The sequence below is a fragment of the Thunnus thynnus genome, chromosome 16, assembly GCF_963924715.1.
Source record: "Thunnus thynnus chromosome 16, fThuThy2.1, whole genome shotgun sequence".
Taxonomy (NCBI): domain Eukaryota; kingdom Metazoa; phylum Chordata; class Actinopteri; order Scombriformes; family Scombridae; genus Thunnus; species Thunnus thynnus.
The window spans coordinates 26,983,969-27,004,993 of NC_089532.1; the positions used below are offsets into that span (position 1 = coordinate 26,983,969).

At 40.0% G+C, this 21,025-nt stretch overlaps 1 protein-coding gene across 2 annotated transcripts in view; it reads left to right on the plus strand.

Annotated features, from left to right (window-relative positions):
- Positions 1-21,025, plus strand: part of setd3 (SET domain containing 3, actin histidine methyltransferase) — a 32,954-nt gene that overhangs the window by 7,301 nt on the left and 4,628 nt on the right. For both annotated transcript variants that reach the window (XM_067615126.1, XM_067615127.1), the window contains exons 3-12: positions 602-694; positions 891-1,039; positions 1,807-1,879; positions 2,225-2,481; positions 11,364-11,422; positions 12,886-13,000; positions 14,561-14,635; positions 14,833-14,999; positions 18,938-19,023; positions 20,856-21,016. In XM_067615126.1, coding sequence (XP_067471227.1) covers positions 602-694; positions 891-1,039; positions 1,807-1,879; positions 2,225-2,481; positions 11,364-11,422; positions 12,886-13,000; positions 14,561-14,635; positions 14,833-14,999; positions 18,938-19,023; positions 20,856-21,016 — 1,235 coding nt within the window. The remainder of the gene's footprint in view (positions 1-601; positions 695-890; positions 1,040-1,806; positions 1,880-2,224; positions 2,482-11,363; positions 11,423-12,885; positions 13,001-14,560; positions 14,636-14,832; positions 15,000-18,937; positions 19,024-20,855; positions 21,017-21,025) is intronic.

Sequence of the window (21,025 nt, forward strand, 5' to 3'; positions counted from 1 at the left end):
AGTCACATGCCGCCACAATGTCACAAGATAAAATGCTAGACAGCATAACTGTGATCAGTTACCCCCATCAAATCAACAGCCTGTTACTACATTGTGAGGCTGTGTAATAAGATAAAATATATGTAAAAGAATATGGCTTCACAACAAATGAGTCCTAATCTAACATTGGGATATGTTAACTTTGTTGCTTGCCAATTAGACAATTATTGTAATTTATTACAGACTATGCCAGGGTTTGGGGAGTTTAACAGACTTAATGAGAGTGCCATAATGGAATTGTCTTGGCATAGTGTTTCTGTATCATTGTACAGTCTACTTTGTGTTTCTATGACTTGAAACACCAGATATAAGGAAGGGGGGAAGATTGTTGAAAACCGCTCACTCAGTCTCAAGCTAAAAGAGAATATTTTGTTTATCACAATCAGTGGTGCTAAAGTAACACAACGTATGAGTTCTCAAGCACCTGATTTAACATCAGGGTCATGGTTTAGCTATGTGTCACTATTTTCAGTTTAACATGTCATGGTTAAGGTGTGTTTGCTTTAGGTTTAAGTTAGAGTGATGTGGTTAAAGTGTTAATGGTCATCATGTGTTCCCTCAGAGTGCAGCAGTGCAGCACCCTCTGCTGGTAAAGAGTGGGAAGAGTACATCCAGATCAGAGGCTTGGTAGAAAAGATCCGCAAGAAACAGAAGGGTAAGTACATGCGCACACACTTACACACAAACAATGTTTATACCTTTTCAGGGTATTGAAATTAAGATTAAATCCTACAGTGCTAAAAAAATACAAAGTGATGAGCCAATACTCCTTTTAGTGTCGTTTGAAGGGGTAGTATAATGGTCTGGTTGTGGTGGTGGAACAAAGCAAGTAGTAATGATTTTGTTTTCAGGAATATCAATAGTGTTTGAGGGCAGCAGAGAGGACTTCTTCCTAGATCTGATGTCCTGGGCTCAGGAAAGTGGGGCTTCCTGTGACGGCTTCAGAGTTGCCAACTTTGGAACAGAGGGCTATGGTCTGCAGGCCACCAGGGACATAAAGGTGAGCTAAACTCAGTGGTGTCATTTTTTGGTGATTTTTTTTTTCTTTTTAAACTTTTTAAAGGATTTTTATATGATAGGTATTGCAATATTCTGTAATGTTGTTATTGTCAACAAATCCCATGTGCAGACCCAAATCTGCCAACAAGTATTGTGTATGTATCTGCAAAAAAAAAGATATATTTTCTTCCTCTGTGACATAGACCTCTATTGTTGTCCAAAAACTATTAAAAACACATCAGTGAACCACACTGTTGCACTGGGTGACATGTTCCTTCTTTATTAAGAACACACACACATACACACACACACACTGTAGTTTATTTTTACTCAGTCTCACACACCGTCCTGCTTTTTTTTAGCAGGATTTATTGACAATAAGAAGAATATAGATAGACCACTCTTATACTTTAGGTTTCTTAAAAGCATGTCAGTGCTCAACTGGTCTGTTAGTAGACAACCCTGCAGGGTCAAGTGGTGCTGCAGGTTTGCTACTATGACCCATAGCAATATACTGGGGCTAAGGCTTTGATCATTTGATAATTTTCCATGAAAGATTGCCAGACCAATATTGACAGTAGTTGTTAAAGGAGTGAAGAGTGTTATTCATTTACTTTTCATGCCTACATTGAAACAGCTGATCTCGCAATTCAGCTAGACTGGAACAGATCTTGTGCAACCTGTTGCAGCAGGTTGGCAGAGCAACTCAGTGAGGACATTGTGTGTGTGTGTGTCTGTGTGTGTCTGTGTGTGTGTGTGTGTGTGCAGGCAGACGAGCTGTTCCTGTGGATCCCCAGGAAGATGTTGATGACAGTGGAGTCGGCCCAAAACTCTGTTCTAGGTAAGATGATGGTACTTAAGATGATGAGTTTATGGGTTCGAAGGATTTGGGGGAAGTGATGTCATTTCAGGAGCAAATACAAATTATTTAACCAAAAGGAGAAACAACCAAATGCAGTTTGATTAATCTTTAACCTAGACATCTAGATACATCTGTATAACCTGAAAATCCCCGAATCAATGCCTACTGGGCTCTTGCACGTCTAATCTTATCCACCAGAGATGGTCTGTGAGATTAGTAAGGTGTAAAAAATTAAACCTTTATGACAGCAGCAACACAGGATTTTCAGTCTGCTCAAAGCATCATTCAGATATCAAGTGACTGACAGTAACTTCTGTGTCTCAGGTCCTCTGTACAGCCAAGACCGGATCTTACAGGCCATGGGCAACGTTACTCTGGCCCTCCACCTGCTCTGCGAGAGGGCCAACCCTGCATCATCCTGGCTTCCGTACATCCGCAGTCTTCCACAGGAGTACGACACACCTCTGTACTACCAGCAAGACGAGGTGCAGCTACTGCTGGGCACACAGGCAGTGCAGGATGTCCTGAGCCAGTATAAAAACACTGCACGCCAGTACGCCTACTTCTACAAACTGGTACAGGTGGGCAGATACACTCAACACACACATACATACTGAACATGTAGTACAAATATAAAAAATACTATTTGAATATAAAAGGCTCCACACATCAATGGTGCACCTTCACATGCTAGCTGGACTGCTTCTCCAGACTGTGATTGATTGACATCTTTCTGATATAAAACATATTAATATTGTTGCACCTGTTGGGGTGGGCGTTGTGATCGTCATCATTCTTATTGGTTCATGAAGTTTGGTGACCTCATGTAGATCCAACACAATCCCACCCACCTCAACCTGAACAGAGGTCTAATCAGCCAGAAGAAGTGGAAAATGTGTTGTTTTCTTTAAACATTGAGAAGGCCACACATCAGAAGAACATTTTTTTTATTGTGGATACTTTGTTATCTTTATTGGAGCAGTTTGGAATGCAGGAATTTTACTTGCAATGGAGGATGTTTCCATCCTAGTATTTGCTACTTTGCTTGAGGAAAGGAAAGTGTGTGTAGCTTAATTATGGAGCCAAGACTTTTTGGTTCCAACTAACATTCAGGAACCACTTTCTTTAAGCAAAATCATATTTTTAGTACTTTTGCTTTTTGTCTTATGTAATTACTTACCTATAGTAAGTTAATGAATTCAAATCACCAGGACCTCAGAACTTACTTACTCTCTGCTGGTTTTAGAGATGTGAGCATTTCGTGGCTACATTACTACAAAGCTAAAACACAAACTATGGCAACCTGCCGCCACTCAGAACCCAAGCTGAGCATTTGAACACAAATTAGTGACCACCATGTTTAGCAGTTTTACTACCTTAAAACCATACAATACATATTAAAGTTTTATGTATTCAACCTAAATTTAATAACTGAATATGTTTTTTGTTCTTTACTGTATTTTGACAATTTAAGTTAATGCAGGTTGAGGTATCACAGAAGGAAAAGCACACATCACTAATAACATTAAAGTGTCCCAGTAAGCCATTTCAGTGAGGCAGCATGCACAATACCAGGACCCTGAAACTGAAGCAGCTAAATGGAATTCAGACATCATTAATTTTATTATTTATACCCGTACTTTTCCTGTTAAGACATGTCAGAACTTCCTCCACAATATAGATTTAAAAGACACAGTTTCCTTTGAATAAACAGGTTTCAAACTTTCAAAGCTTCACAACAGATGTTGTGAAGTGTCGTCATAGTTGAATCAAGGATCGTGATGTCTGATACTTTTCTGAGACCTCCTTTAGAAGAGCTTTATGTATATACCCAAATCCAATCATAATGTGATTAGAAGTGACTTTTTTCAGTTTGAGAAAAGATTCAATTTGTGAACTTTTAAAATTATCACTTAAAGAGTTTTTCAGTCCAGTGTAATGTGCCAAAAATGGAGGAGGAACTGAATAAGATATAGAGACGGAGTGATTATGGTATATGATGAAATATTGGCTAACACGCCCATACAACAGATAGTGGGATAGTAATCTCAAAATATGCTAATGTCCCATTATTAATCTGAAGCATGGTGAAATGACAGTTCTATTCAACTGGCTTTGATCAGAACTCACCACAATCCCTTTCTGAAGTCACATGCTTCTTCTTCTTATATCAAAGAAGCAGTGAAAGAAGTGTATCTCAAAGAATTCATTTATTTTGTCAGCAGCTAGGTGTTTGTTTTAATTAGATGGCAGGGAGAATTTATGGTTTGCATGTTTAAATAACAGGTATTATATCCACATTTGGCTGGATCTTTTCTTTCAGACAGAATTTTAGTTTGATTAGTTCATCGCCTTGTTTTAATTAGTCTCACAATATATATATTTTTAAGTGTTATATGTAAATAATTCTTCTAAAACCAGAGGTAACCTGAGATAAATTCTTTGGTTAAATGACTTTATAATGCAATTTCAGTGATCTCCACTAGGTGGGAGTGTTGTGTTCTAAATGATTTGCTGTCAGTGAGTGAGAAGAAGAACCTCTGCGCTGCAGAAGCTTTAGTTGCTGACCCATTACTGTTGGTTTCAGTAGTCTGATGTTGTCCCATTTGATTCATGTTGATTTTAGTGCATTCTCTGAATCACATGTGTCACATGGTTTGAATGTTGTCAATTTTCTTCTTTTCTTCTTGTAGTATTGGAGGGTTTTGATATCCCATACTGTCCCATAATACAAATGTAGACATTTTTAGTGCTGACAACTATAATGATACTTTAATAATAGATTTATAATTAACCTTTTGATAGACAGAGATTTAATGTTGTACTAACATGTTCTGGAAACATCTGTGTTTGGGTGATCATGTAGTGATTTACTATATGTTTCTAGATGAATCTTCATTGGTCTGAAAACATTATTATTATACACTATTATCTGCTGGTGTCTGCATTGATAACTGATGCCAGTACTGTAACCGGACTTATAGCAGACCAGGACTGTGTGGGTTCCTGAAGCTACTGCTAACTCTTTAATGAAGCTACCACCCTGTTTTTATGTAAGTAGCATTAAGGATTCAGTATGCTTGAAATGAACTAGGTCGTACAACATGTAGTCTGTCTAAAAAAATGTTTATACCTGTTCTGAATGGCCACACTGGAAGGCGGGATGAAAACCCTGCCGTGTCTTTCATTTTGTTGCACTCGTTTGTGCTAAAAGTGTTCAAAGCAGTTGTGTGAAGAATGGGGGGGGGGGAAAAAGAGGCTTTGAGAGACAAGTTCAAACCCTGCGTACTTTCACACCTCTGCAGACCTGGTGAAATGGGAACACTTGTCGGATTGTTCGTCTCTCAAAGTCAGAAAAATTTTTGGACTCATCAAGAGCTTCATTAGAAGTATGCAAAGGCCCCTGTGCTGCAGAGAGTTTGTTACTATTTAACTGTAGAAATTGACATAAAGTTTTGCGATCTTTGATCTTGGTGAAACCTTTATGGATGTCAGATTTTATTAAAATCTTCTTTTTTTTTTAGTGAAAAAAGATGTGATTTAAATTTGAGTTAGTTATTTTTATATTTGTTTACCATTTGAATTTAAATGAATTATGCGTGTGCTAAATGTTTTCATATTTATGTATATATGACGATGTCAACATTTGTTTTTCCATATTAGAGCTATCATATCATAATGTGACATAGATGTTTGTTGACAGCATAATCACTCATAACAGGATACCACTGTGGTCAACATATTAAGTCACCTCATAGTCACCACAGTAACCACAACAGTGTGGAGTTGAACTGTTGAGCTGTATTTATATATGACGATGCCACTCCTAGTTTAGCCGTCATCACACACACATACACACACATACACACACATACACACACACACACACACACACACACACACACACACACACACACACGCTCTGTGTTGCACTTGGCTTGAGATGGAGACTCTGTGAGAAGGGCTCATGGAGGTGTATGTGTCTGTCCTGTCCCCTCATCTTTGATACATCTCCTTTCTTAACAAACACACACACATACACACACACACACATCCTTCCCTCCTTGTGTAGCCCCTCACGCTCTCCCCACCTTCTCCCTCCCCCTTCCTCCCCTCCCTCCTCCTCAGATGACCGGGCTGGAAAATTAGCTTGTCACATTGGCTTTGAATTGAATTGACCTGAATGTACCTTCCTCAAACCCTCCCCCCCTCTCTCTCTCCACCCCACCTCCCTGCCCCCCCCCCCCCCCCCCCCCCCCCCCGTTCTCTCTCTGTCCGGTGTATTTGGATGTATGATCAGCCACACAGACTGATATATGCTGATGTATACAGACAGACAGAACCACTACAGACATTCCCCCAAAACACAGAGATGAGCCTCCTGCATGTAAACACTTTCCAAACCATAGTATAGTGAGGGCAGTAGGCAGTAGGAGGGCTCTTTTTAATAAAAAAAAAAACAAAAACACAAAACGTAATCATCTAGTATTCCCTGAGAGAATACTCAACCTGGCTTTCTTTGTTTCTTTATCTCAGCATTTCCCTTTGTTTCTATTTTCTTTTCAGTTTCTTAATTGATTCAGACTTTTGGGGAAATGCCTGCATTTTCTTTCTAGAGCAAGATGAGAAGATTGGTATCAATCTCATGTCTGTGCAGGAAGTATAGCTTGTCAGAACGTGTTTAGCTTAGCTTAGCATGAAGATTGTAACCAAGGGAAAACAGCTAGCCTGGCTCTGTCCAGAGTTAAAAAATACACCTAACATCACCTCACTAACTAAAAACATGCTGTATAATGTTTCTTTTACCCCATACACAAACAAAAATGTTTCAAACAACAACTCATGATTTTGAGGGAGTTGGTATTGCATCTCTTTCCCTGTTTCCAGTGTTTAAGCTAGGCTAGGCTAACCACGTCTCCTCTCCAGTTCTTTTCTTAGCATATATGGCATAAATAATCACATAAGAGTCAAATCTCATATCTTCATATCTCACTCTCACACACTCAAGTCATGTATAATTCAAAAATGCCACACATTCGCTGGTTCCACCTCATCATTGGTGTTTTTATAGGCTATTATTTTAAATTGAATGTCTTTAGTTTTTGTGCTGTTGGTCTGACAAAACATGGCCTTTGATCATTGTTCATAATTTTTCTGACAGTTTATTCACTGTACGATTAATCTTCAAATATAATTGACATATTTTTAATAATGAAAATATTCCTTGGTTGTAGGGGTGCAACGGATGTCCGGGAAAAGTGCACCGCTAATGTCAATTAGCAGCAAGGTAGCTAATTAGCTGCTCAGCTGCAGCACATTAAACAGTAAACATACCTGCAGGTGTCACTTTGGACCTGTTAGATGCTGGTTTGGTCGTTGCTCTTCAAAATCCCTGTTTTTTGACGTGCTGTCTGTCCATGACTTGTACTTACAGCAGTTTTTTTTTTACTTTGTCTCCATTGAGACATTCAATTTTGCAGTTAATCCGCAGTTTACATGCGAACCGAACCATGGGGGGGCGATCCGTACAGATTATGGATCAACTATGTTCCGTTAGCATCCCTCAAGTCATCCTGATGTGTCTGGTGTCTTAGTGTGAAAATTACATTTAAATGGCTTATTTTCGCTTATCACAGATCTTAATTTTCATAAAACTAAACTAGTTAGAGTTGGACCCCATGTCTCATAATTTCCTAGAATAGTTTTTGTAATTGTACCCATTTAGTTGTACATTTTTGTTAGCTTCCTCACATTTACTAAAACAAATTTTAAATGGTGCGTCACTGCCACCAACTGTCTGACAGCGGAATATTGTGAAATTGTTGGCACATGTGTGTGAATGTGTGTACTTGTGCGCATGCCCGTTACAAATAAAATGGGGACCCGCTCATAAAAACATTGCTCTATGACGCCACTAGTGGTCAAAAACTCTACAGGGTATCTTTAAATGCTTGTATAAATCTTTTTGTCACTTACCCTGCTGCAGCACACAACTCATTAATCTCCCCTCTCTTATGTCTCTAATGTTGGCTCTGATTGGACACCTGCATTCAGCCAATTAGCAGTCTTCTCTGATGGAAAATACCCACAAGCTTTTGCACTATGTGCTTTCTTGTCCATTCATTGATTCGGCAAATTCTAACCGCACTGTCTTTCTTTCACCCTCACTCGTCCCCCTCATGTCTGTCTTTTACCCATATCTTCAGCCCCTTCCAGCACACACACACACACACACACACACACACACACACTCTCTCTCTCTGTCTCTCTCCACAGTGGCACATGATGGATGACCCTTGTCTTTGGATGCTAATGCATCAAGAGCTCAGCATGCAGTGCTCTGTGTGTGTGTGTGTGTGTGTGTGTGTGTGTGTGTGTGTGTGTGTGTGTGTGTGTATGTGTGTGTGTATGTGTGTGTGTGTATAGACATAGTCCATTCAGCTGATTTTTACACCCATGTGTCCATCTCCTGCAGGCCCTTCACTGAAACTGTAACTGAATATGTCTGGTTGTCAAGGTTTTTCTCTCCTTTCTTCTACCTACTGAAGTTTGGACTTGCCAAGGCCAGTTTTTTCTGTGCTCCAACCTTAAAAAAACACCCAACACTCACACATCACCTGCTAGTTCTTTGAATCAGTTATATTTACAACCAACAGATTGATAATACATTTTGTTGTGTCTAACTTAATTGTTTGAATACAGTCAACCTGCACCTTTGACTGGCTTCTTCTCCGTAGTAAACGGCGGCTGAGGTTCACATTTAAAGTCATCTACCATACCAAATAGATAAGAAAAACATGATGTCACATGAAGCTATAGAGCCAACACCTTCTCCCAATTTGCAACTCTATAGATGGGAATCATTCTCTGTGGTCCATGAACATGTAGGCCAATTTAATGGTGATCTGTTGGGTGGACAGACGGACAAACAGACCGATTAACAGAACAACCAACTACAAGACCCCATTCAAGCAGAAAGTCTTTCATGACTGGTCAGGAGTCACCATGATAGGTGAGATGTAGGAAACAGGAGGCCAGGCTGGTAATCTGGACCTTGACCTCAGAGACCCCCTCCTCCTCCTCCTCCACCTCTCTTCCTCCTCCTCCTCCTCCTTCTCTGATGAGAACGAGTCAAACCGAGCAAAGATAATTGTTTCTAGTTCTCTATGTGTGTGTGATAGAAGCCTGGTCACTTTGTTTAACTTGACAAGCATGATCCTCCGCACTTACCTGTAGGGATGAATCAGTGTCACCGCTGGACACTCTGTATTTTAACACACACTTTGACACGCACACACAGTAGCTATTCACCTCCAGAGGTGAAATATGATGTGACCACTCTTATTTTACCCCGAGGTGTGCTGGAGTGTGTGTGTGTGTGTGTGTGTGTGTGTTTAGGAGGTTAAATGGTGGTGATGATGAGCTTCCAAGCAGCTATTTGGTTTCTATTCATGTACATGCCCCATGAAAATATACTCACTGTACAGATGCATGAGCCTTGCTCCAAATGGGAAATCTATTACAGTGAACATCTTTTCCACTTATTTTTTTGTCAAATGCTGTAGCCAGCAGGGACCGGTTTAAAAGTTTTCTCTGATGTCCCAGAACTGATGGTTGTCTGCCAAAACAGAATGCAGTAATGAGCTATGTTGTCACTAATTTAAAACCAGATGACAGACGACAAACAAAGATGAGAAGGATTGTGAATGTGTTCATTTCTCGCATTAAAATCTTCATCTTAAATTAAATGACGTGTCCTCGGCGGTCGCCGCTACACAACTTAAAGCTGCACTGATTTATTTTTCTGGCTACTTAAGGGCAGCCGACAAAGTTGTAAACACATCTTTGACATATTATCAGCATTTTTAGTTGTTGCGGTGAATGTGTTAGCCTATTTACACACCCAGAAGACACAGAGCAACAGTAGCATTCATTTAGAGTCGTGTTTTATGTTTTATATAATATATTAACTCTACTTTTAGCTCTGTTTTTGTCTCCACCAACTTCTGAGAAAAATATCTGTCTCTTTAGCTGCGAAATGCTCCACTATGTTCACCAGCGTGTCATTAACTTGAACTGTTTGCTCTCTTGATCATAATCAATGAATCCTTTGGTCTACTAAGTTTCTAAAAATTGTGAATAATGCCCATCACAATTTCCTAAAGCCCAAGGTGCTATTTTCAAATTACATGTTTTGTCTTAGAAATTTGAAAACCCTAATACAGTATCATCAAAAATAGAATGTGAGAAACTGGAATTGGTGAATGTGCGGCATTTTTACCAGAGAAAATGACTTAAACAATGAATTATTGTCAAAATAGTTGCTGATTCATTTCCGTCAGTCGACTAATTCATTAATTGTTTCAGCTCTACTGCCGTTGAGTGCTGTGCAGGTTGTGTACAGCGGGTTTATCAAAGCTTTCTCACTGAAAACGTCTATCTGCTGTGTCTGTGTTCAGCTCAGCCTCTGACTGATCTCACCAGGAAGTCCAGTTCTGTCTGTTACTTTTCTCCAACTGAAAACTTTTTAACTTTTTCCGACGCACACATCACACCCTGTCATGTTTTTCCATTGACCTTGTATGCAATCGCGCGCCTCTAAAATTTGCCTCACATTCTGCCTGAACACAGTTAGTTATACTCTTCCTGATAGATGCTTTTATTACTCAACAGCTGTTCCATCTCCCCTGCCGCCTCTCTTCTTCTACTCTCTCTTACTCTGCCTTTTTTTTTTCTGACTTCTACTTCTCTCTCTTTACTTTGTTCTTACACTTTGCCCCCCGCTACCATTTTATTTCCCTCCATCTCCTCCTTTTCTTCATTACGCATTCCACCGAGCCTCTCTCTCTCTCTCTCTCTCTCTCTCTCTCTCTCTCTCTCTCTCTCTCTCTCTCTCTCTCTTCTCTCTCTCTCTCTCTCTCTCTCTCTCTCTCTCTCTCTCTCTGTCTCTCTCTGTCTCTCTCTATCTCTATCTATCTCTCTCTCTCCTGTTAAAGCTCAGGACATTTTGCAAATGGCTCTTGTAGGTGGCGACTGTGGCTTTAAATGGAGGAACCGGTGGCATTGGCGGACACACACACACACACACACACACACACACACACACACACACACCCCGTTTTCAGGCCCAAATTGATGAGGCAGATTTATGACGGCTGCTGGCCACAACAAATTAAGTTGACAGTGATGTATGTGGGGGGGCCAGTGTCACGCTGCACTAACGGACCACACACACACACACACACACACACACACAACACACACACACACACACACACACACACACACACACACACACACACACGCGCCCCAGCGGTGGCCCCCTACTCCCAGTCCTTCTTGTTAGGCGTCCTGTCAGGCAGCCCCCCTCCAGCATACCTGCATAATGAAATTCCTCATACTGATTTGTGTTTTTTCCTTCTCTCCTTTTATCCCCTCGTCCACCTCTTCCCTCCATCCCCAGACTCATCCCGCCGCCAGCAAACTGCCCCTGAAGGACAGCTTTACATTTGATGACTACAGGTCAGTGTGTGTGTGTGTGTGTGTGTGAGTGTGTGTGTGCAGGGATGGGAATTGAGCCAGATTGTTAACATGTGTATGTGTGTGTTTTTCCTGAAGCATATGCTAAAGAATAATTGTGGTTTATTACAAGTTATGACTTTATTTTCTTAGTTTTCATCATTCCTATCAGTTATTAATGTGATATAATAATATAATATAATAATGTGCACACTAACTTCATTCCTGAGATGTGGAAACACGTCGACACAAGCAGACAATTTTTTGTTAGGTTTTAAACAAACCCCCAGGTTAGTCAAACCTGTTTAAAAATGACTACCTAAACTGTCTGTTGTAAACCATTTTTTATTAAGCAAACTGCAATTTCCAAGAGAAACAAACCACATTCCAGAGTTACTAGGACAAAGTAATGCTTCTCCTCCTATGAGCTGCGGTCCAAATCCAGAATTGAGCTACACGCATGAACACTGAGAGAACTAATGCCTCAAACATGCTCCAAGCAATTACATGAATGCATGTTTTGAGCTTTGCAAGCAATAGTCTGAGTGTTGCACAAGACACTGTAGCATCAAACAAGAGAAAGCTGGTCTTTCATTTGGTTTCACTTCCGCTCAAAACAATCATGCTGACCAGTTTGACTTAAACTCCAGCTGAACTTTGTCACCTCTTGGTTCAGACAGAAGTTCTCCGTCTTTCATCTGTGAGCAATTCAAAAGTTGCACGTTGCATCTTCTGTGTTTTCTTTTAAATTTTTTTTCTGAGCAGTAAGTCCAGTAATACACATTCCTCTACAGATGCCATGTTTGTTTACTACAGTGTTCATGGAAATGCTCTGATTAGCTTTAAGTAGGCTCTATCACCACCTTTAGGACTGAGATTGATCACCTCCACTGGTGCGCACGTTGAGTATGTTCACCAGGGTCGTGTGTTTTTGCCGGCTGGGCCAGGCATTTCCATTTGTGTATTTGTGGGGAGCATGTATGGGGCCTAACTGTTATAAAGAGACAAAGGAGACACATTTATTACTGTCGGGCCAGACTTTGAACACAACGGTGGACAAACTGATAGAAATGATGAGCAAAACAACAAAAATAAAACCCCAGTCGTAATAAACCAGAATGATTCTTTAAGAGCTAGATGATGCTGTGGGTTCAAGGAGGAGATAAAAGTGACCTGATGGGGAAAAAAAAAAACATTTTTTCAATCTCTCCTCCCTCCCTCCCTTTCTCTTCTCCTTATCGTCTGCGCTCACCCTCCACTCTTCCTTCTCCTCCTCCCTCCATCCTTCTCCCTCCTCTTTCTGTCCTCATCTGATGCAAGCCTTCTCTCTGTTTGGCAATACCAGCGTTAGATTTGATGAAGCTCCTTCTCCTTTTATGAGGCAGGATCGGCTGTTGTCCAGACTCTGAGTGGAGTCATTCAACTCCACTGTAACAAGCCGTGATTGGTTGATTTGTGTTTGACAGGTGGGCGGTGTCCTCGGTGATGACCCGTCAGAACCAGATCCCTACTGAGGACGGCAGTCGGGTCACGCTGGCCCTCATCCCGCTTTGGGACATGTGTAACCACACAAACGGACTGGTAAAGTCTCACACACACACACTTACATAAATTACTAGGGCTGTGAGATATCAATAAAAATCACTATCACCATTAACATATTAAGTATTTAAGAACATTTCAGGTGTTTTGTTTGCTAAAACAGGAAAATCTAAGTAAAATAGGATCTATTGGGACTAACAAAAAAGTAACACACTTTCATGGCTTCTGTTATTTCACCATACCATCATCGGGAGTGCTTGTGTAACAGACGGCTGCATCTGAAACCACCTACGTCAACCTTCACACTGTGGTCCAGAAACACAGGGGAGACTGCTTTACAGCTCCAGGGCAAAGTTGTTGCTAACTTCGTGGTTAACCCCGTTGGGAACTTTAGAAACTGCAGCATTTATTTTCTGACAAACTGTAGCTTTGAACATTCACTGTTAGAGGCACAGTTTACTGCTAACCTGACTCCGCTCTGCCACACACACACTCTCACACACACACACACACACACACACACACACACACACACACACTCACACTGTGTGCTTCAAAAGAGGCTGACCTAGTCCGCTACCTTCCGACAGTATTTACATTTCGCTTCTTTCTGACCTGTATCTTGTTGACTGAAGCCAAAGTGTGCTCATTTTTTGTGTACCAGCTCTTTCTCATCTTCACCGGCCCCCAGCTGCATTTCTAGAACGTTTGTGTATGTAACTCATTGTATATCCATGTTAGACCGGACAAACATGGTTAAAACTGCTAAGTGGAACAATACCGACTCCACAGGCACATTACAGGAGCAGGTGGCAGCCTGTATAGAGAGCTGAAGTCATGACATCACATCCAGGCCTGTGTTCCACTAACTAATTTTAACTTTTCTGCTGTAATCTCTGTTGTCTAAAACATTGATGGCGTTCAGTCCTCTCTGTCCTGCTGTTATCACAGACTTGTCTGAACTAACAGAGACCCCTCCACTCTCTCATGGTCTTGGTTCTGCTGTTTAGCTGTGACATTTACTCACGATGGTGTAGGGCTTATGTTTGTTAAAGGCCATGAAAAACCAGAAACATTCAATTAACAACGGTATTAGATCCTCTTCTTTAAAAAAATATCTTTATCTGAACATATGGAGTGAACAGCACAACATACTGTTGAGAAAGGTCATGTCCCAAGGCTGGATTTGTAGTTAGTTATTGACAAATGTTAATGGGATTTTCAATGAGGTTTTCTGATTTCTGGAGAACCTTTTGGTTTCACTTTGGCTCTCTGAAAGAATGAATGAAGACAACTAGTCGATTACTGATCGATTTACTAAAAATGGGTCAGTCAGAGAGTCAGTTTGGACAACGTTTTGATTAATTTCCCAATCCTTTATATTATTTTAGACCAATAATGTGAGAGAAAATGTAAAGGATTTGAATTCTGATGATTACTTTAAGAATTTACAAATCCCAGTGATAAATGGTTTCAATCTTATCAAGTGGAAAAACATTGAATTCACACATAAAAACAAAAGAATTCTTTTGATAAAAATGTGTTTTTATCTGGTGCTGGTAAAGGTTTTATGTGTAAAAGTTCTTGTTGATCCTGCAGATCACAACCGGTTACAACCTGGAGGATGATCGCTGTGAATGTGTGGCCCTGCAGGACTACAAGGAGAACGAACAGGTGGAGAGACGTTCATTCTAAATTACTTTCCTTATATTATTTTACTTTTATTATCTACATATTCTGTGCAGTTTGCTGCTAATATTGATTAAAAACGCTCTGTAATATCTGGATCTACCTAAAAGAAATCGCCAACTTATTTCCTTCCGTCAAGAAAGGTGATGGTGTTTGACGCTGATGATATGTCTTTCCTGTAGATCTACATCTTTTATGGCACGAGGTCCAATGCCGAGTTTGTCATCCACAACGGCTTCTTCTTCCAAGACAACGCCCACGACCGGGTGAAGATCAAGCTGGGCGTCAGTAAGAGCGAACGCCTCTACGCCATGAAGGCCGAGGTGCTGGCTCGAGCCGGCATCCCAGCGTATGTCCAACTCCTCTTTTTGTCATTCTTTCTAAGCATTTTAATTTCAGTCGAAGGACAAACATGCCCGTGTTTCATCTTTTTACTTATCTGTGAACTCAGTGTCTGCTCTCATAAGCGACTGAATCTGCAATCTAGGCTGGAAGCGTTTTACTCTAAAGCCTCTAATATGGGTCAAGGAGAGCTTCAGGCTCATGACTAACTTTCATGCACCCTTCATATAGCCTCAGTGCACTTTTGTCTTCCCACAGTAGATATTTCAACCAATTAGCCCCCCCTCCCTTTGGCATAATTGAAACACATAATATAAATGTTGCAGCAGGTCTCTTTTATTTTTTTTTTCTCTCCCACTCCACCAAGTATCAATTTACCATCCGCCCCAACACTTTCATCACCAAGAAGCTTAATCATTTTATCATTAGCCCCTTAATTTTATGCAGCATTCTCTGCTCGGCATTTTTAATCAGACGCCTTTTAATCTCTTATTGATGACAGTCTAAATCTCAACAGTGGAAATTAAATGAAACAATCCCCGTTGTTGCCGGGGCGCTCTATTAAAGTGACAGATATGGTCGTAGATCATTTTCAAAGGAAACAGCAACAGATTCGGTGTCAAGCCTCACTGAGATGTAGAACGGCTGCTCTCATCACACTCCTTTTTACAACTGAAAGTCACTCACTTTGCCTCTACCTCATATCTCTAACCTTATGATGAGTGGAAACATTTCACTATTCTTTTACAAATGTGCAATTAGCTCCTCTTCTTTAACTGAAGTCCCATTTGGACGGGATTGATATTACAGGGAGGAGGTGGAGAATGAAATACTCACTGTGCTCCATGGTTCCAGAGAAATGACAGGATATGGTCTGAATTTGAGTCAAAAATCGTTCTCCTTCTCGGAGACGTATCCGGTCAAATCTGAACACAGACATGAAACACATAACGGTATCATTCAGTGTGACTTAACACTACCCAAGGATATCATTATCTCTGATGTCCAACACCAATAAACCTCCATATATCCAATTAGAAATCAGAGTAAAAAGACGCTTTAGAACTTGTCTGAGAATCATCAAGTTTTCTTCAGTATCAAAGTAATCCAGTGATAGTTGTGTGTACATCCATGGCTACACTGCAAATAGGAACGGCTAATAGCTAATTCTGCATACTTTTAATTTGCCAAAATGTAAACAAATATAGCATAAACAAAAAAAACGTGGGTGAAATACAAGTAACCACCCAGTAGCTGACATTACAACTGCCCATTTGATGAGCTTGTTTTTTCAGTCGTTATATTGGTTCGCAAATATGTCTACATGCTGGTGTTAGCATGAGATTTTTGGCTTCCTTCACTTTCACACAAAAGTCAAATTTCACATTGAGCTGATTTAAAAAAAAAAAAAAAAAAAAAAAAGAATTAAAAAGTAGGACAAGTAGCTCTTCTTGCGGAAAAAACTCACATATGTACTTAAAAAATACAAGGACACCGATTCAAGGACACTCTGTATGGAATTTAAATCACAGGAGGGAAAGCAAGTTTGTTGAAAAGCAGTAGGTCATTGTGGCTGTAGAGCTCATAGTTCTTGGTTTTTCAATCGCATATTGTAATTCCTTGAGTGGGGGTAGAGAGTAAACGCTTCACTGGGATCATCAGGTGGGCTCCCTTTTTCCCAGGAAGCAACAGAACTTCAAGAGGATCAATCCATTCCGGGTTTCTTCTGTCAATGACTCAGTCCTGTTTATGCGGACTGTAATTATTGTAATTGTAATAATTGCAGTAATTTAGTAATAATGTAATTATTACTGGGGTAGGAGTGACAAATGGCCCACATACATGCTCCAGACTGGATTAAACCCAGCGAGTTCCATTCGAGTGCAGCACTTTCTACAAAGAGTTAACTTTCCTCAGCTGGATGCTCTATTGCTGGAGCAACGGACAGAGGGATAATTCAATAGGAAGAGTAGGGAGGCGGCCGTAATGTGTTTGTGTGGTGTAATAATGTCGACCCCGTGCTACCGATCGCTACATCGATCACTTTGCTGAAATAGGGGGAAAATATTGTCCTCTCCAGAATTACCTCAGTGTGTAATGTTATGATGTGGAATAGATTCTGCTGAGTCCTGGATCACACTGCTTTTATATGTTTCCTGTCACACTGCTGACTTTCACAATCCTGAGATTGTTCAGAGACAAGAAGGAAAATAATTAAATCTGATAGTGTCAGATGACCTGGAGGCAAACACGCTCTTACATTTTATACTTGTGGTGAAACAAAACTTATTTGTGTAAATGCTGAATTTTTTCAGGGTTCAGATGAAATTGTTTTAGCTTTTTACATGACCTACAGAAAGAATTCCAATTTTTTGTAATAGTTTTTTACCATCGTTTGTTTCTATTGATTATGATAACTTTGTACTCACCAATCTGGAAACCTGCCAACGTTATTATTAAGCAGTCCAGCAGGCCAATTAACACAAAAAGTCAAATGATGATGTTTGTTTTTTAATTTTCTGATAATTACACATTATAAAACCTGTAATGAACAGAAGGATAGCTTAAAATTAGTAAAGACGCTTAAATTATATTAAAAAACCTCAAATGTGTAATTTAATAGAGCCTGATAGAGGCTGATTCAGCATAGTAATCCCATATCAGGATCACAGAAATGTCCATATCAGCATGCAGATATGCAAAAAGAACAGAATACTGCTAATAAATATTTTATCAGCGACATGTTAATTATATTTGACTTAATTAAAGTTTATATTGTGTTGTTTTATGTTTTTATTCCATTATGATTTAAAATAATATATATTTCAATTATACTTACTGTTCAAAATGTATATAATCTTATATTTACTGTTACTGTCATCTTTGATAGTTTACTGTTTGTCCTTACTCAGAATTATTTTTATCACACAATGTTTATGTGTTATGTTAAAAAAATGGCCAATATATTCAATATCGATATTGGATTTTTGTTGTTCTGAAATATCAGTATTATTATGAGCGAATCAGAAATCCATTATATGTTGAAGTTTAATGTGTGTCTGCAGTGTTGTGCTGCTGTCAAACTGAAATGGCATAGAATTGAACTAGTGAATATATATTACAGTCTTATTGTGCTATATGAAACTATATTGTGCTCTAATGTTGTTAATATACATCAACACTTTCTTTTTAGCCCCTTTCAGATCTAAATATTATGGCAATGCTGGTCTCACATTTGAACAAGCCCCCCCGAGTCTTTTTTTTTTTTTTTGGTAAAAATTGAGTTAGCAAAATTACTCTAATTTAGCACCACTTCTGCAACACTTTCAACACAAGTCTGCAGCAGGAAGGGAAACGGGAGCTACTGTATATTAAATGTGTGTCTTGTTCCACCTTCTGACGAGCACTGACATAAATTTGTCATGTCTTACAAATAAAGAAAACAAAATCAGTTTAATAAAGCACAGAACACTGTGAAGGAGCCACTTAACAAGTTGTAGATAAATTTCTTCTCATGTCACATTAGATTAAACGTGTTTTCATTCTTTTTTTAAATTCACCAGTGGTTCCCAACCGCAGATCATTTGTATATTATAACTCACACGTTAGGCCTTTTATCTCCCTTACATCCTCTGAAGAGACTCCCAAACTATCTCAAATTCTCCAGGTTTTTTGCATTTTACTCATGTTAGCTAGTTAAGTAGCTAAGTAGTTGCTGACAGGCTGATAACTTGGTGCATCGATGACCCACTTTAGTTCTATCAGTATCCTATTATTGTGGGCATGAAAGGGAACATATAATATTATTCTGATAGTTTCCTCTTGGAAGGAAATGTTCTGAGGCCCTGCACAGAGAGTTGGGAATGTTAGGTGTTCCATGTCTTTTGTTTATTGGAGCTGTATATTGATGTATTAACTAATGGCTTGGTTGGTTGTGTTTTCTAGGTCCTGCATCTTTGCTCTTCACTGTAACGAACCCCCCATTTCAGCGCAGTTACTTGCCTTTCTAAGAGTCTTCTGCATGACAGAGGGTAAGACACTCAGCATACACTAACACACACACACAAACACACATAGACACACATACACAACCAGCACCAGGACATTCCCAGAGGAACCCGTAAGCCACAGACCTGATAGCACACGATAAAACAAAGCACGCCGCAGATTCCGACGAGCTCCTCCCGAGACCGCCGTCAAGTGACTGCTTCCTACCCACATCAGCAGAGGGGAAGAGACGGGAGAGGAGGTGGAGGTAGAGGAGAAAGGGAGGGAAGAGCAAGGCCTGTCCATTCCCGAGCTGGTTAATTGATCAAGGCAGGCCACCAGATGTGTGGAAGGAGCAATCCACCGGGGGGTTTGCAATATTCATCGGCATGTATGCAGAACAGCAGCGGTGTCATAAATCCCCAACCGCACAAGGCCACATCCTCCTCTGTCACAGGACTCATCTTCAGGACCCCACTTGATATATTATTCACTTTTTTTTTTTTTTGCTGCATGTTAATTTTTAAAACGGCCCCAACGCCTTTGGATGTGTGTGTGTGTGGGGGTATCATTGCTTGTGTGTGTGTGTGTCGACATTTTTTAACAGATGTGACATGATGGAATAGTGTGCACACACAACCGGGCCACTGCGGTTCCCCTCTTTCATCTTCCCATGTAACCAAGCCATGTTTAACTCCTCAGATCAAAGGCAGCAGGCTAAAGGTTTCAGCAGGAAGAAAAGACCTTCTATGAAGCTTTCACATGACATGTTGATCTTTACCAAAATCATGTTCACCATGCTACCAGACGCTGGTGGAAGACTGGCTGGATTTGAGAAATCTTAGACTGAGAGGGGTTTGATGAAGAAACTCTGATCACAAATTAACGGGACAGTCCCACACTTTTTTGCTGTCTTATCCAAAGTCAGATGATTGTCATTTTCACTAGAAACAATCAGGGAAGGGGTTCGGCAGCAGTTTATCGAATCTGAATCCTTTATCAAATTTGATTATGTTTAGTTTTTATTAATTGCAGCTCAAATTATAAGTAAAAACTCACCTCATGTTGGCAGATAAGCAGAAACACCACAGTTTTTAGTAGGAACCAAATTATGTTCACAACCTGTAGATATTCATGTGATGATCAGTGTTAGATATGAAATGTAGCTTAAATATATCTGACACATTTTACACCTTTTTTTTCCACAAGCTACTTGATGCAAATAGTCAGATTCATAACCCTAGCTTGATAAACTTAAAATATGATATGTATAAAAATTTAACTGTGAGATTCAATCGTAGGTTGCTACAGTAGTTTACAAGATAGAATATCTTGATTTGGATTCATTGGAATGTGTACTTTTTCTCCCTTGATGTAGCTAAATTAGCACTTTTCCCCTGCTTCCAGCTCTGTGCTTACCTAGGCTGAAAATGTTCTGGACCTATCTCTGTCTCTGGCACACAGATACTGATCATCACCCATCTGACTCTGGGTTAGAGGTCTTTCAGGGGTCCACTTGGTTCTAAGCAACCAAGGTATAACCTGAGTCGAGCCAGGTCCAAATTATATCCTCTGTGGTTGACCACATTTTGGATCAGATCTAATTATTTCAGGACTATTTCTTACCTGACTCTCTCTCTGGAGTTAAAAATGAGTTTATGCAAGTCAGCGTTGGTTATGATTGTGTGGATCTGTTCAGGCACTTCACACCTATCAAAACCTCAACTCTTTGTTTCACTGCAAACAAGCGTGTGTCCTGTAATGTTGGACTGTTTTGTTAATGGGAAGAGAAAACACAAACTTATTATCTTTTATTGTCAAATTCCGCTTCACTACTACTCATTAATGGTTGTCTTGCACTTTGGTTTTATTTCAGAGGAACTGAAGGACTACCTACTTGGAGATCGTGCCATCAATAAGATCTTCACCCTGGGCAACAGTGAGTACCCCGTCAGCTGGGAGAATGAGATCAAGTTGTGGACTTTCCTGGAGACCAGAGCTGCTCTGCTGCTCAAGACCTACAGGACCACCTCTGAGGTCAGTCTG